The sequence below is a fragment of the Teleopsis dalmanni genome, chromosome 2 (genome assembly GCF_002237135.1).
Source record: "Teleopsis dalmanni isolate 2A chromosome 2, ASM223713v2, whole genome shotgun sequence".
NCBI classification, from domain to species: domain Eukaryota; kingdom Metazoa; phylum Arthropoda; class Insecta; order Diptera; family Diopsidae; genus Teleopsis; species Teleopsis dalmanni.
This window is the reverse complement of record NC_051847.1, coordinates 7,361,902-7,374,040: the sequence shown is the minus strand read 5'-3', so window position 1 is coordinate 7,374,040 and position 12,139 is coordinate 7,361,902. Positions and strand designations below refer to the sequence as shown.

The window sequence follows — 12,139 nt, the reverse complement described above, 5'->3', positions numbered from 1 at the left end:
AGCATATTTCATAAAGAGGTTTTCAGTAGTGAACTACAACAACAAAAATTCATTTCATATTATTTTAATTAATTGAAGTTTTGGCTGACTATGGTCAGCTGTTTCGAGTATTGTCTAATACCCATCATCAATGGTCTTGGAAATAATTCTTGTATTTTATTATTTGCAAATAATTTTTTTAAACTGAAAGTAATTTTGTGCAAATTAGGGAAAAAATTCCCATTCCCATATTATTCAGAATAGAAGAACTGGGAAAAGAGAAAATAACTCTCATTTCCATGTGATTCGGAATAGGGAGAATATGAAAAAAATTGGTTATTAAGCACAGCTATAGTTTATTGTATACAACTTTGTTGAACATGGCATAAAATTTTTAAATTTAGTTGACGTAAATATAGTCAGTGTTAAAATAACAAGAGTACAATAATTAAAATATTTCTGCAGAAAAATTTAAAAATATGTTTTGGTAAAATTTTGTCGATTCATTAAGATTTTGGAATTGCTAGTCCACACTTAGTACCCATATTTGGTCTGGTTGTTTCTAAATAAAAAAAAATTAGTATGGCTTTCGAGATTTTGTTTACATTTTACCCTATTTTTTGGCGTTTTTATCCTGGGTTCCTACTTCCGGTTCCTTTTTGGTAACTTGTGTATTTTTATCACTTGCGCAGTCCTTTGAGTTAAGCCTCTTCGGTAAGTTAGTTATACCAGTTAATTTATTTTTTGGCAAATTCGGATTGTTTGTTATCTTGTTCGAATTAAAGGCATTTGATTTTTCTTCAGCCCGAACAATTGTTTTTGTAGTTTTTGGTTTACATGCATTTGTGGCCAGTTCATCACTCTGCTGTTGATCCTTAACTGAAGAAGCAATATTTAACAATTCGTTTCCCTTCTGAGATTTTGGTAGTTGTACATTTTTAGTAGATTTAAAACCAATTGAAGCACGTGTAATTGGAATGGTGGATGATGGAGCTATTAGTTGTTGTACGCAACCTTTATCTTTGACTGCTGTAGATTGTTGTGTTGAACCAGCACAATTTTCAACTTTCTTGTTATTGGAATTAAGAGGACGCTCTTGGGATTGTTGGGGCATAACATTTTCTCCACTGCCTTTATCTTTACCTATTATTGATGTACGCGAGGTACCAGCGCCAGCACAGTTCTGAACAGTTTTGCCGTTGGTATTTGAAGGACACTCTTGAGATGGCTTGGAAAAATTTACGTTTTCAGCAGTTGTCGGTTGTGTTGTTTTTAACTTATTTTGATTTAATACTTTGGTCTTGCGTATTACATCTGATAGAGCATTGTTAACTGCAGGTTTAGCGGTACTGCTAGGTGGCTTTTGTTTACCGGATTTTTTTACCTTTGTTTGTACAGGCTTAAGATCGGGGTCAACCCAACCATTATCACGCCAGCGAGTCAAGTTTTCAAAACGGGAATTAATGTTATCAATCTATAAATTGTAAATTAATAACTTATCAAAAACCAAATTGCACATTATGATTAAGTGAGATGCGGTAACATATGAATTTATTACACTTTTCAATTAATACGTAATAATATATTTATAAATTACCTGTAAACACACAAGTGACCAAAATCCATCCAAGTCATCAACTGTTACAAGTTTGTTGTCTTCTTTTCCGTCATCAAAAGTGCCCTTTCCAAGCAACCCATTTCTGCAACGGTCAATCAGTTGCTCGAATTGTAAGAACTTTTTCACTGTTAGCAACTTTGTCTGACCGATTGCTACATTTATCATATCATCTCCAGCTTTTGCTGTTAATAAGTTTAGATTTTCAATTTTATATTGCTCCCAAGCTGCACACATTGCTTCCAAGCGCTCTGTTTCACAAGTCAATTGTTTTTGAAAGAGATTTACACGCGGCAAGCATTTCGCATCGCCTTTAACATTTACCTCGGATTTTGCTTCAACATGGCCATTATTATTGGGATTCTCTGGATTAGCTGCTTCACGCTGCACATGAGATGTACGAGTTTTTGGAGTCAAACAATTGTTAGCATCATCAGGAACTGCGGTGATTTTATCCTTTGCTCTTTTGCCAAATTCCATAATTTTATCTTAAAGAATATTTATGAACAGTCAGCAGAAATGAAAAATTTTTATATAAATTTTCTCCAAACTGATTTAAATTTAAAATATTGTAGAATCGTAATAGACATAGATTTGACAATAGTAGCTTAGCATTCTATGTGATACAATTTTAAAATTACAAAATTGTTGAATTGTAGTTCGAGTAAATTGATGGTAAATAGAAATAGTAAATTATCTCGGCATGGCAGCGAATTTTGGTATTTACCATTTTTTAGAGAAAAATTTTATAAGATGTTTAATAAATAAGAAAATTTATTTAAAAACTTTTTACCAAAAATATTAAATATGTGCAATAAATAAATAAATATTTACAAAAGTGCAGTGCAAAAAATTCCTAGGAAATTTAAATTTACTTCACCTCAATTTACTCGAACTCGCACACGGCGTATAAAAATAAAATATCTACCATTTTTAAGATCTTCATTTGTTTGTAACTCTAACGGCATTGCAATGTCTGTTGAATATGTTGATTCCAATATTGAATAACGGATAAACTTAAATTTTCTTTGTTGCCCAGCCAATCCACTTTTTGAAAAACTATCATACGGTGGTTGAAGCAGAGCAATTTTATGCTGTTGCTTTATTGGTTCTATAGGACTTATATTATCATTCATATCCTCAGCGGTCCAGTCGAGTGGTGAGTATTTGGTCGATGTCACAATTGTGTAAAACGATTTCACTCTCTTGTAATCATTTGGTGTTTGAAAAATTTCATGAGATGCTTCGACAGTATTTAGGAATTTCCTGGTTTTATCCGTATTTGTTGCTTTTATTAAATGTTTTTGCGATGTTGTTACATTGGCAGGTATCTGAACCACTTTACCAATATCTCTTTTACCTGTTTTCTTTTTGCAATGCATACATTCATCTTTACACGAACTACCACACTTTATCTCAACATTAGGTTTGTTAATATAATCCTTATTATTTGGCTTGAGTGGATAAAAGTAATTACTTTTTCTGCAGTCTATTGGTTTTGGTACTGTCGAAACATGTTTACCAGTTTTTGCAGCAGATTGGACTGTCCCACCAGAGATCGTGCACTGTTTTTTCAATGTTCCAGTTCCCGTAACAGCTGGTCTCCCCACAATGCTACATTTAAGATTATTATTGCTGGGTATTCCCGTAGATGCAGTTGAACTTGTAATTTTATTTGTTGCTTTAGTATCTTTTCTGGTTATTAACTTACTGCGGGTGTTGTCCACCTTCGTAGGTGCCATTATTTTCATATTTTGCAGCGATGTTAAATTTTGGTTTTTGATGCGTTTTTCTGTAATACAAAAACGATTAAGATTTTATTTCATTTAATAAAAGAAAAAAACTTTTTTGAATTATACCTTCTGCAACTCCTGCAACTGGATTTGTTTTGGTCTTTATGTTTTCCACATTTAACACCTTTGACATTTTTTGCTTAGTGTCTGGAATGTTATTGCTTTTCGGACCTTTCGCTGAAACTTTTTGGTTTAAATGGTAAGCATTTGATGCATTTTTAATACCGTCAACAGTTTCCCGCCGCTTAATTTCTTTGCTTGATGTTACACCTCTTGTATTATATGTCCCGACCACTGGTTTTAATATTGGCGCCGAAAAAGTTCTACTGGAGGCCGTTATTTTGGCTGAAAATTGTTTATTCATTGGCGCCAATGGCGTGGCACGCAACTTCATATTATTTTCACCTCCCAATTTAGTTTCTTTTCTTGCTTCAATATATTTTTTTAAGAACTGTTCGCGTTGAAATATTTTACCAGCACCCTCGGACTTAACCAAATCATTTACTCGAGCTTTACCAAATGTTTTCCCTACATGCTGTTTAGTTTGATCCAAGTTTTCTTTCTCTGTGGAATTCACATTTGTTTTATTAATAGCAGCTTCATTTGCAATCATTATTATAGTTGAATACTGATGTTATTTTATTTTAATACAATAAAGATTATGTTGATGAACCTCCAATTATAAATCAATGTAATAAATATGCCGTAATAACCAAATGAAATATGTTGAAATGCCGTTACTATAATTTACCTCAAAGGGAAATTTTTTCCGGAGTGGCATTTTTGGTATTTTTAATTGCTCTTGACAACTTGCTTATTTGTTTATTTGTAAGTGATATCTCATTCAGATCAGAGAAAAAGAACTAACAATGCACTCTACATAAATTGGTTTTATCATTTAATTAATCCAAGATTTGAATTGCATTTTTTTAAAAGACTTGATTAAGCTTGCTTTCATATGATTGAGCTCATTATTAACAAATCAGCTTATTTAAGGCGAAAAATGTCGAATGCAGCCCTAAAAATATATTTCCCAAAATTTGAAATTTGAAATATATGTAATATATAAACAAAAACACTGAGGAAGTAAGTATTTAATAAAATCTTTGTTTTTATTAATTGAATATGTAATTGATACATAAAATGTATATAAAAGATTTATTATATCAAGATTTATCATATAATTTTTTTGTGTGATATATTATTAAGTGAAGTTTATAAAAGTTCTGAGAGCTTCATAAATGAGCTCATTATAATGTGAACTTTAACTTATTAATTATTATTATTATTATTATTAATTTTTATTTGTGAAGTTAATTCAGTGACTTAGACATATTGCATTATAACTAATATAAATAAAATATATATAATGATGAAACTTAATTTCTTTTATTTACTTCACAATATTTACTTATGGAGAGTTAAAAAAATTTTGAATTCTTTATCGAAACGTCGCTAACAGTTCTACTATATTAAAACTTTCTTTCGTAAAAACTAACAATATATAAACTGTGTCAATTTGATTTTTCAGATTTTTAAAAAGATTGAAAGTTCAATTTTCTTCATTACGTAATAGAATGATAGTGTAAACACTTATGCAATTATTGCTAATAGAAGTAAGTGAAATATAAATTGAGAATACAATATACGATTATAAAAGGTAATAGTAATTAAAGAAAATTTACCTAATATTTCTATTTTTATGGCATATAATACTAAAATAAGAATTTAAATTGCCATCTATTAATATATTAATTGCATTTATTATGATATCAGTTGTTAAAAACGGAACTGATACACATGGTTGTATTAGAGTTTTACATTAAATAAATTAATTCGTTTGAGCATATATGAACTAATTTATATACAGCTAAAATTAACTTAAATGTACAATAAAAATGTTATTATACGTTTTGCTTACATTAATAAATCCAAACCAGCTTAAAAACTTATTTTAAGAATCAGAATTAATTCAATCCATGACAGATTGGACATATTACAACTGTATATTTTAAATGCGTCATGTGCTCGCTCCATAGCTGGCAGATGTTATGAGAGTACATTTTAAGTTAAGTAGGTAATTGCAGTAAAATACAGAATTGTAAAATGAATTTTATTATTTTGCGGTCACATACACAAAAATATTAGAGAAAAAAAATTTTTGGAAGTTATTGCATAAAAATTACTTGGCACTCCTTTGTATTTATTTTTTGTATATTGGCAACTCTAATTTAATTTCTTTGCTTGATGTTACACCTCTTGTATTATATGTTCGGCCACTGGTTACTATTTTTGACGTTCGCATTGTTTCTGTTGTGATTCATAAGGAAAGTAAAAATTGTGTAAATTTTATTTTTTTAATTGTTCAGTCGTATAAAATCAAATAATAACAAGATAATGGAAACTAATAACACTGCAGCTGAAAAACTAGCTGAGCGAAAGGAGCGTTTACGAAATTTGCATAAATTACGTCAAAATGCCCGTACAGAAAATCATCAAGAAGTCGTAGCTGAGGATGCTCGTAAAAAATTGCCAAATAATTGGGAAGCGCGAAAACGTCAAGCGGATTGGATAATAGCTGATGAAAAAGCTCGTACTGAAGCGAAAGCTGCAGGAAAGGACTATGAACGTTTAAAATTATTAGAAGTGTCTGCAGTTGATGCAGAACGCATCGAAAAGAAAAAAAGGAAGAAAAACCCAGATTTGGGGTTTTCCACGTACGAAGCACAAACAGCGCGGCAACATAGTCGATTAGTTAAAAATATGCCTCCGCGTGATATGGGAAAATATGAAAAACAAAAGGCTGAATTAGGTGATGCATTCTATGGTGGTCCAAACACAGTTTTGCATGGTTTGACCAAAGACACACCTGCCGCAATCAATAATATGGTCAAAGATTTAGAACAACAAATTGAACGAAGAAAGAAATACTCCAGACGACGTATTTATAATGATGATGCCGACGTTGACTTTATTAATGAACGTAACTCTAAATTTAACAAGAAACTCGAACGTTTCTATGGTGAGCACACTGCAGAAATCAAACAAAATTTGGAGCGTGGCACGGCCATTTAATTTAAAAGTGATAATCTAATTATGTTGATGTAAATAAATGAACATCGATTGAGAATATTTTTAGGTAATATTAAGATAATGTTTAAATAAAAATATATAAGTAAAAAATAAAAATTAAATAATAAAAATTTATTAGTGCGTTAAAATTTTTTATGTATTATAAATATTGAAAGCCCTCTAGTGACAGACGTTCGGCGTCCTTGTTTATTTGAGCCATAGTGTCTTCTGAAATGATACGCACGACAGTCTCGTCTGTGTCATCATTCGGATTATCGTCTAGAATATATAGCAAGCCGTCATCTTCATAAGTTGGAAAAAAGTACTCAGGTTTATCCCATTGTTTTTTAGTTCCAATACCAAGATGCTGCTGTGTTATCATGTGTTCAAATAAAAGTTCTGAATTTTCACAACGTAAATTGCAAGTAACACAACGAAACAGGCATATTTGACGTCTCACATAGTTAACGACTTTGATTTTTTGATAAAAATTAAGAGAACGTATGCTTTCATCAAAGTCTACCTGATGTTTATTAAGTACATGTTCTTTGAAGGACTTGTAGTCATTTTCTTTTTGATTACAAAACAGACAATTCAATGGTGGAAGCTTGTCATCATTCCAGTCGGACCAATCTGAATCGTTATCATCACTACTATTCTTAATACGTTGATCAAAATCAACACTGCCCTCGTTAATACTTGTTTTGGGCTCTCCTCTTGTAATATTTTTGGACGTTTGTGGGTTTTCTTTTCGAGATTTCTTATTTTGGTTAAAATGTTTTGAAGTTTTGTTTTGTTTATCTATGCGATAATTTTCCAGATAATATTTATCGTAGGTTCGATTACTCTCGTTGATACGTTTATGACCTTTCTTACGCATGTGTTCTTTAAGTGCAATGCGGTCTTTAAAAATCTTTTCGCAATAAAGACAAATAAGATGCTCTAGGTTATATTGCACCTTGGATATTAGTTCATCTACGTAAACAAGATTTTCTGGTTTGCCTAATTGTAAAAAGTGTTTATTGAAAAGATGTAATAAGTAATCAGATCGTAGACCACTGATTACATCCCGACAATATAAACATTCCTTAGAAAAATTACGATCAGTTAGCTCGAATTGATGTTTAGCTAAAGCTCTTTCCAGACTCTGATGTTGCAACCGCTTTCGCAATTCAAAATCTTTAGGAAGTATATCGCAGAGTAAGTAATATCTCTCGTTCTTAGCTGGCCTCCCATCTGGCAATTGATCTAGTAACATAGTTGTGCAATATTCTTCAAGTTCATGATCTAAAATAAGAAGAAATAAGTGCTGTAATAAAATATGATAATAATATAGTATTTAATTTTAAATGGAGGAAAAACAATAAAAACTTAGTAAAAGTCTACAGTATTCTAGTAATCTTATGAATGAATGAATCTGATAAAAAAAAAACTCTCAATTTCATAAGAGTTCAAAATATTCAAATTTATATACTTGTTGTTCTTATATACAAATTCATATATATATACATACTTTTAAATTCAGTTTGCCAATATAATAAATAATCTGTTAAACAAGCTATGTCTTCAACATCTGCAATAACTAAGCGATGTATAAGAAATAAATGCGCTAAATATTCATCCTTGTCCCTTGGGAATGTATAACTATTGTCACATTTTAAACAATCAATTGTGCTATTTTCATTATCTTCGGTATGTGACGATTCATTAAATAATAGCACCGGAAGAACTTCAATTGGAGTTTTAAATTTCTCTAACGCTTCATCCATTTCTATATTACATTAAGAAAATCTTGATTTTGAACTCAAAACCTTAGAAAAGGCAAAGTATTTCTTGGAGCTTGAAAGCAAAACATGCCAAAAAACAGCTGTGAAAACGATTCCGTAATAAACTATTCACAATAATCACATACAAAATTTTCACAATTATCTGGCACTTAATACTAAATTTCTTGTGTAAATTGTGTAAATATGCAGTTCTTGTTTGCGATCTTTTATGAAAGATCGCTTACCGTATGTAGTTTTAGTGAAATTAGAGTAAATAGTTACTTAAATTTAAATAAAAACTTATTAGTTATAATTAGGATTTAAAAAGTATAGTTTTTTCATAAAAACAAAGCGGATACATTAAATTAAAATGTTGTTAAGCTTATTTTTTCCCAAAACTTATTACAAACAAATTATTACAAGTAAATATTGGAAGGTATATTTGATATAAGATAATAGATAATATAAATAAAAATTGTTTAATTACTTTTAAAACGAAGCTCAAATAAAGAACATTACGCTAGAAATAATTCGTTATAAGCTTTCAAATTATAATATAATTATAATGTTGTTTCAAATTTATTAAACTAAGTAGAGAATCAACTATTTCGGTGATTCTCAGATTAGTACAAATTTGATTAATAGTGCTGCCAGTCCCAAGTGTCGTAATAATAACTTAAAATGAACTTTTGTATAGAAATTTGTTAGCTATCTCTCTCAGCTGTTTGAATCGTGTGTAAATAATTTTCACTGTTAACGTATGTTTCGCTTTTGCTGTTGATGCGAGTGCTGCCAAGGAAATTACACACAACAAACTAATCAGATTACGCATTTTGGGTCGTTCAAGCAACTGATTAACATCAAAATGCTAAATTGTTTTTATATGAAGTTTTTGAATCAACTAAACAACTAATCAGTTGCCTGAATACCCCTAAAATAAAGAAGTGCTCAACTAACTCTTGAAATAATTATAAAAAGAGCACAAATAATAAACTATGCTATTTGACGTCGCTTTAGACTATTTCATGCAAATAATTTTTTTTTCGCACAGCTAAAGAGGTATTAGAAAATTAATACGTGTGTCGTAATTTGTTGAAATATTTTTTGGTTGTAACTATTTTTTAATTAAATATGTTTAAGTAATTTTCCATTTATAACATGAGAACATATATTTGATCGCTCCAAATATTTATTCTTTCTATTGTGAATAGTATATTTTTGAGTCCTCAACTCTACATACGGAGAATAAAAAATGTCGTCGTATGACAGTCCAGTGATAAATAATATTTTTTCGTAATAAGATTATTTTTCTGTTAAAAGTTTTATCATTATTTCACAATATATTCTTTTTTTTAATAAATATTCGTGTGTATATTAATATATTTCAGTCGCAATAATTCGCAGCTATATAGAATTGTATAGAATAAGTTATGAATTATAGCTTTAAAGAAAGTGTTCGTGAAAATATATTGCAAAAACGAGAACAAAAGATAAAAATCGTATTAAAATAAAAATTCAATTTGCATTAAAGTTTTTTTTTGTGGTAAGTGTATTTATTATAACGCAAAACAATATAAATTTATAAAAAGAAAGGCAGTAATTCCTAATGTTTGGTATTATTCATTCATTATTAAAAAAAATTTTGAAAATTGGGTTGTTTGTTTTCGAAATATATTACATATATAATTGTGTTTATCTGTGCAGTGTGTATTAATTGGATGCAATATTCTCCCTTTGTCAATTCATGGCGTACAGTGTGGTCTATTTTCGTGGGTGGTTTATTATTTTGCCTTCTTGAAATTTTATTCTATTCTTTCGTTTTATTACATTTCATTTTTACGGACGAAGGTACAAATTTAACGCAGACACAAAATAAATTTTCATGTGAAATTTTATCAAATACATAAATTGCTTTATCAATGTCACCTGTTTTTAATGCCAGTATGTGCCGCTTTCGACACACAGTTTCAGTCGACGACATAAAACACATATAAAGGTGCTGATAATATATAAAAATAAACCCGTTCACTCCTTTACTTCTTAACTGCTTGTGCTTTCATACGTAAGATATGTTTTTATTTTGCAAGTTGGAAATTATTTCCGCTGATAAAGTCTACTCGTTTTGCAAAAAGCAATCGCAAAAAATAAAAAATTTGGAAAATATAAAAGTTTTGTTGTTTTTGATTTTGTTGTTTTTCTTGCAGTAGCAAATTTTGTCATTTCTTTTTAATTTCCATTCATTAAAATTTTTTCTTTTGAAATTTTTAAGTTTATGCTCTGTTTTTGGATTCAAATATTTTTTTTTTTGTATTTTTGGTCTGTACTTGTTCTTTTCGGAAAATTCGGAAGCAATACTGATTAAGAAGAGTACAAGATAGCATTCTCAACAATTAAGAGACAACTTTGTATACATTTTAATAGGTCTATTCCACCAATTACTCATAGTCAAACTCGAGTAAAACACAAGTAAAGTACCAATTGAGAGCGTAACACAAACAAAGTGCCAAATTACACTCTTTACACAGATTTTCATGGAACAGCTTTGTGTAGTCTGGAGAACACCAGTACCGCGCAAATAAACAATACAAAAGTTTAAATTCAAATCAAAACAGCTGATTCACACATCAACACAAATTTTACTTGAAATAAAATGTACGAGTAAAGTCTGTGCAGCATTTTCAAATTTTGACAGGGATGTTACGCTCTCTCATTTACTCGAAAATTAGCTGGTAGAACGCACTGTGTTACACAGTGTTATTTAAAGTTACTACGAGTAGCTCGTAGAACAGACCTAATAAGGAGTTTGTTGAGTTGTTTGTAATGATATTAGCGACACAAATATACTTATGTATATATCCTCAATTAGTTGACTATAAGAATCCATCTAATATTGTTTCAACACATATTGTTGTGTTGCACATACCGACCGACTTTATAGAAAACACCTCGTATACTTCGTGTTAACGGACGTTGGAATATTTATCGTAATAAGCAGAATCAGGTAACCCATGACTCCATATAAATCATATAATTAAAACTGTACAATCTGTGTAGATTTTCCTTCATTTGGTATGTGATCAATTCAGATAATATGTATTTGACATATGATGATTATTTATATATAAAGGTTCTGATGTATTTTTAATTGATTATTAATTGATAAAGAGGCTGAAATGGTTCTGATTTATGTTTTCCTAGAAAACACTCTACTCTATACCATTTATAACACTTGAATATTAAGTATGGCTACTATATTATTATGACAAACTGTATCGATCGGTTTTGTTTGTTAGGATTTTAACTTTAATTTCGATCGACTTTAAAGTATTTTTGACGTTCCAACTTTTTTTAAAACAAAAAAAAAAAAGAATCGATCAGTTTAAATTTGATAATTCCTACTATATAAGGTGAAAAGTGATCTTCAAATTTATCAAGAACTGCTGTATTTATCTATAACTTTTAACCAAAATTTTCATTCCACTATTTTTAATATTTCTGTATGTATATTAATTCAGATGCAGATGCAATATGAAAATCTTTTTGATTTTTTTACATTATTTTCTTAAATTTGGTTATTTAGCAACTATACTTTAGTATATGTGCTACCGAGATAAAAACAAAATCGTTCACGTCTACAACAACAACTTTGTGTAAAGGGTATATGAGCTACGCCTTTGTATGGCTTAATTTTATATATATTTAATTTTTATATATTATGAAAAAAAATTTAATAGCAATTTATTTCAAACAGTGGTGCTTTGTTTAATTGAACTATTCAAAAACAAACAGGTTTTACTAATATTAATTAATGTTACACATTATAATAATAAGCTACAATAATCTAATTATATTAAGGTTTAATACTTCAGTGAGTTGGTTATTTTATATTTTTAATCAATCGAATTAAAAATTCG

General features: G+C 29.6%; 5 protein-coding genes across 6 annotated transcripts in view; 3 read left to right on the top strand and 2 right to left on the bottom strand.

The window, feature by feature from the left end:
• LOC119684897 (putative uncharacterized protein DDB_G0292292) overlaps positions 1-12,139 on the top strand; it is a gene marked incomplete at its 3' end in the record, with an annotated part of 137,368 nt that overhangs the window by 41,088 nt on the left and 84,141 nt on the right. The window lies entirely within an intron of this gene.
• LOC119684947 lies at positions 592-4,095 on the bottom strand. The gene is made up of 4 exons (XM_038099105.1): positions 3,454-4,095; positions 2,523-3,386; positions 1,577-2,082; positions 592-1,453 (listed from the first exon to the last, which is right to left on the bottom strand). Exons 1-4 carry the CDS (start codon positions 3,998-4,000, stop codon positions 593-595), a joined length of 2,778 nt encoding a protein of 925 aa, XP_037955033.1. The 5' UTR covers positions 4,001-4,095; the 3' UTR covers position 592.
• On the top strand, positions 5,670-6,496 carry LOC119684955 (pre-mRNA-splicing factor Syf2). Its single transcript, XM_038099117.1, has one exon. It carries the CDS (start codon positions 5,785-5,787, stop codon positions 6,460-6,462), a length of 678 nt encoding a protein of 225 aa, XP_037955045.1. The 5' UTR covers positions 5,670-5,784; the 3' UTR covers positions 6,463-6,496.
• Positions 6,577-8,287, bottom strand: LOC119684954 (zinc finger protein 277-like). The gene is made up of 2 exons (XM_038099116.1): positions 7,973-8,287; positions 6,577-7,746 (listed from the first exon to the last, which is right to left on the bottom strand). Exons 1-2 carry the CDS (start codon positions 8,226-8,228, stop codon positions 6,620-6,622), a joined length of 1,383 nt encoding a protein of 460 aa, XP_037955044.1. The 5' UTR covers positions 8,229-8,287; the 3' UTR covers positions 6,577-6,619.
• LOC119684946 (alpha-protein kinase 1-like) overlaps positions 9,608-12,139 on the top strand; it is a 29,339-nt gene continuing 26,807 nt past the window's right edge. Inside the window, exon 1 of one of the 2 annotated variants that reach the window (XM_038099104.1) lies at positions 9,608-9,768. The gene's annotated coding sequence lies outside the window, so the exon portion shown is untranslated. The remainder of the gene's footprint in view (positions 9,769-12,139) is intronic. The other variant, XM_038099102.1, reaches the window with a different exon arrangement.

Excerpts from the sequence above, each read along its gene's own strand:
- LOC119684954 (XM_038099116.1), bottom strand. The coding sequence starts at position 8,228 with ATGGATGAAGCGTTAGAGAAATTTAAAACTCCAATTGAAGTTCTTCCG. Across the intron at positions 7,747-7,972 it reads TTGGCAAACTGAATTTAAAA|ATCATGAACTTGAAGAATAT; the intron begins GTATGTATATAT and ends TTCTTATTTTAG.
- LOC119684955 (XM_038099117.1), top strand. The coding sequence starts at position 5,785 with ATGGAAACTAATAACACTGCAGCTGAAAAACTAGCTGAGCGAAAGGAG.
- LOC119684947 (XM_038099105.1), bottom strand. The coding sequence starts at position 4,000 with ATGATTGCAAATGAAGCTGCTATTAATAAAACAAATGTGAATTCCACA. Across the intron at positions 2,083-2,522 it reads AAATGAAGATCTTAAAAATG|ATAAAATTATGGAATTTGGC; the intron begins GTAGATATTTTA and ends ATATTCTTTAAG. Across the intron at positions 1,454-1,576 it reads GGTCACTTGTGTGTTTACAG|ATTGATAACATTAATTCCCG; the intron begins GTAATTTATAAA and ends TACAATTTATAG.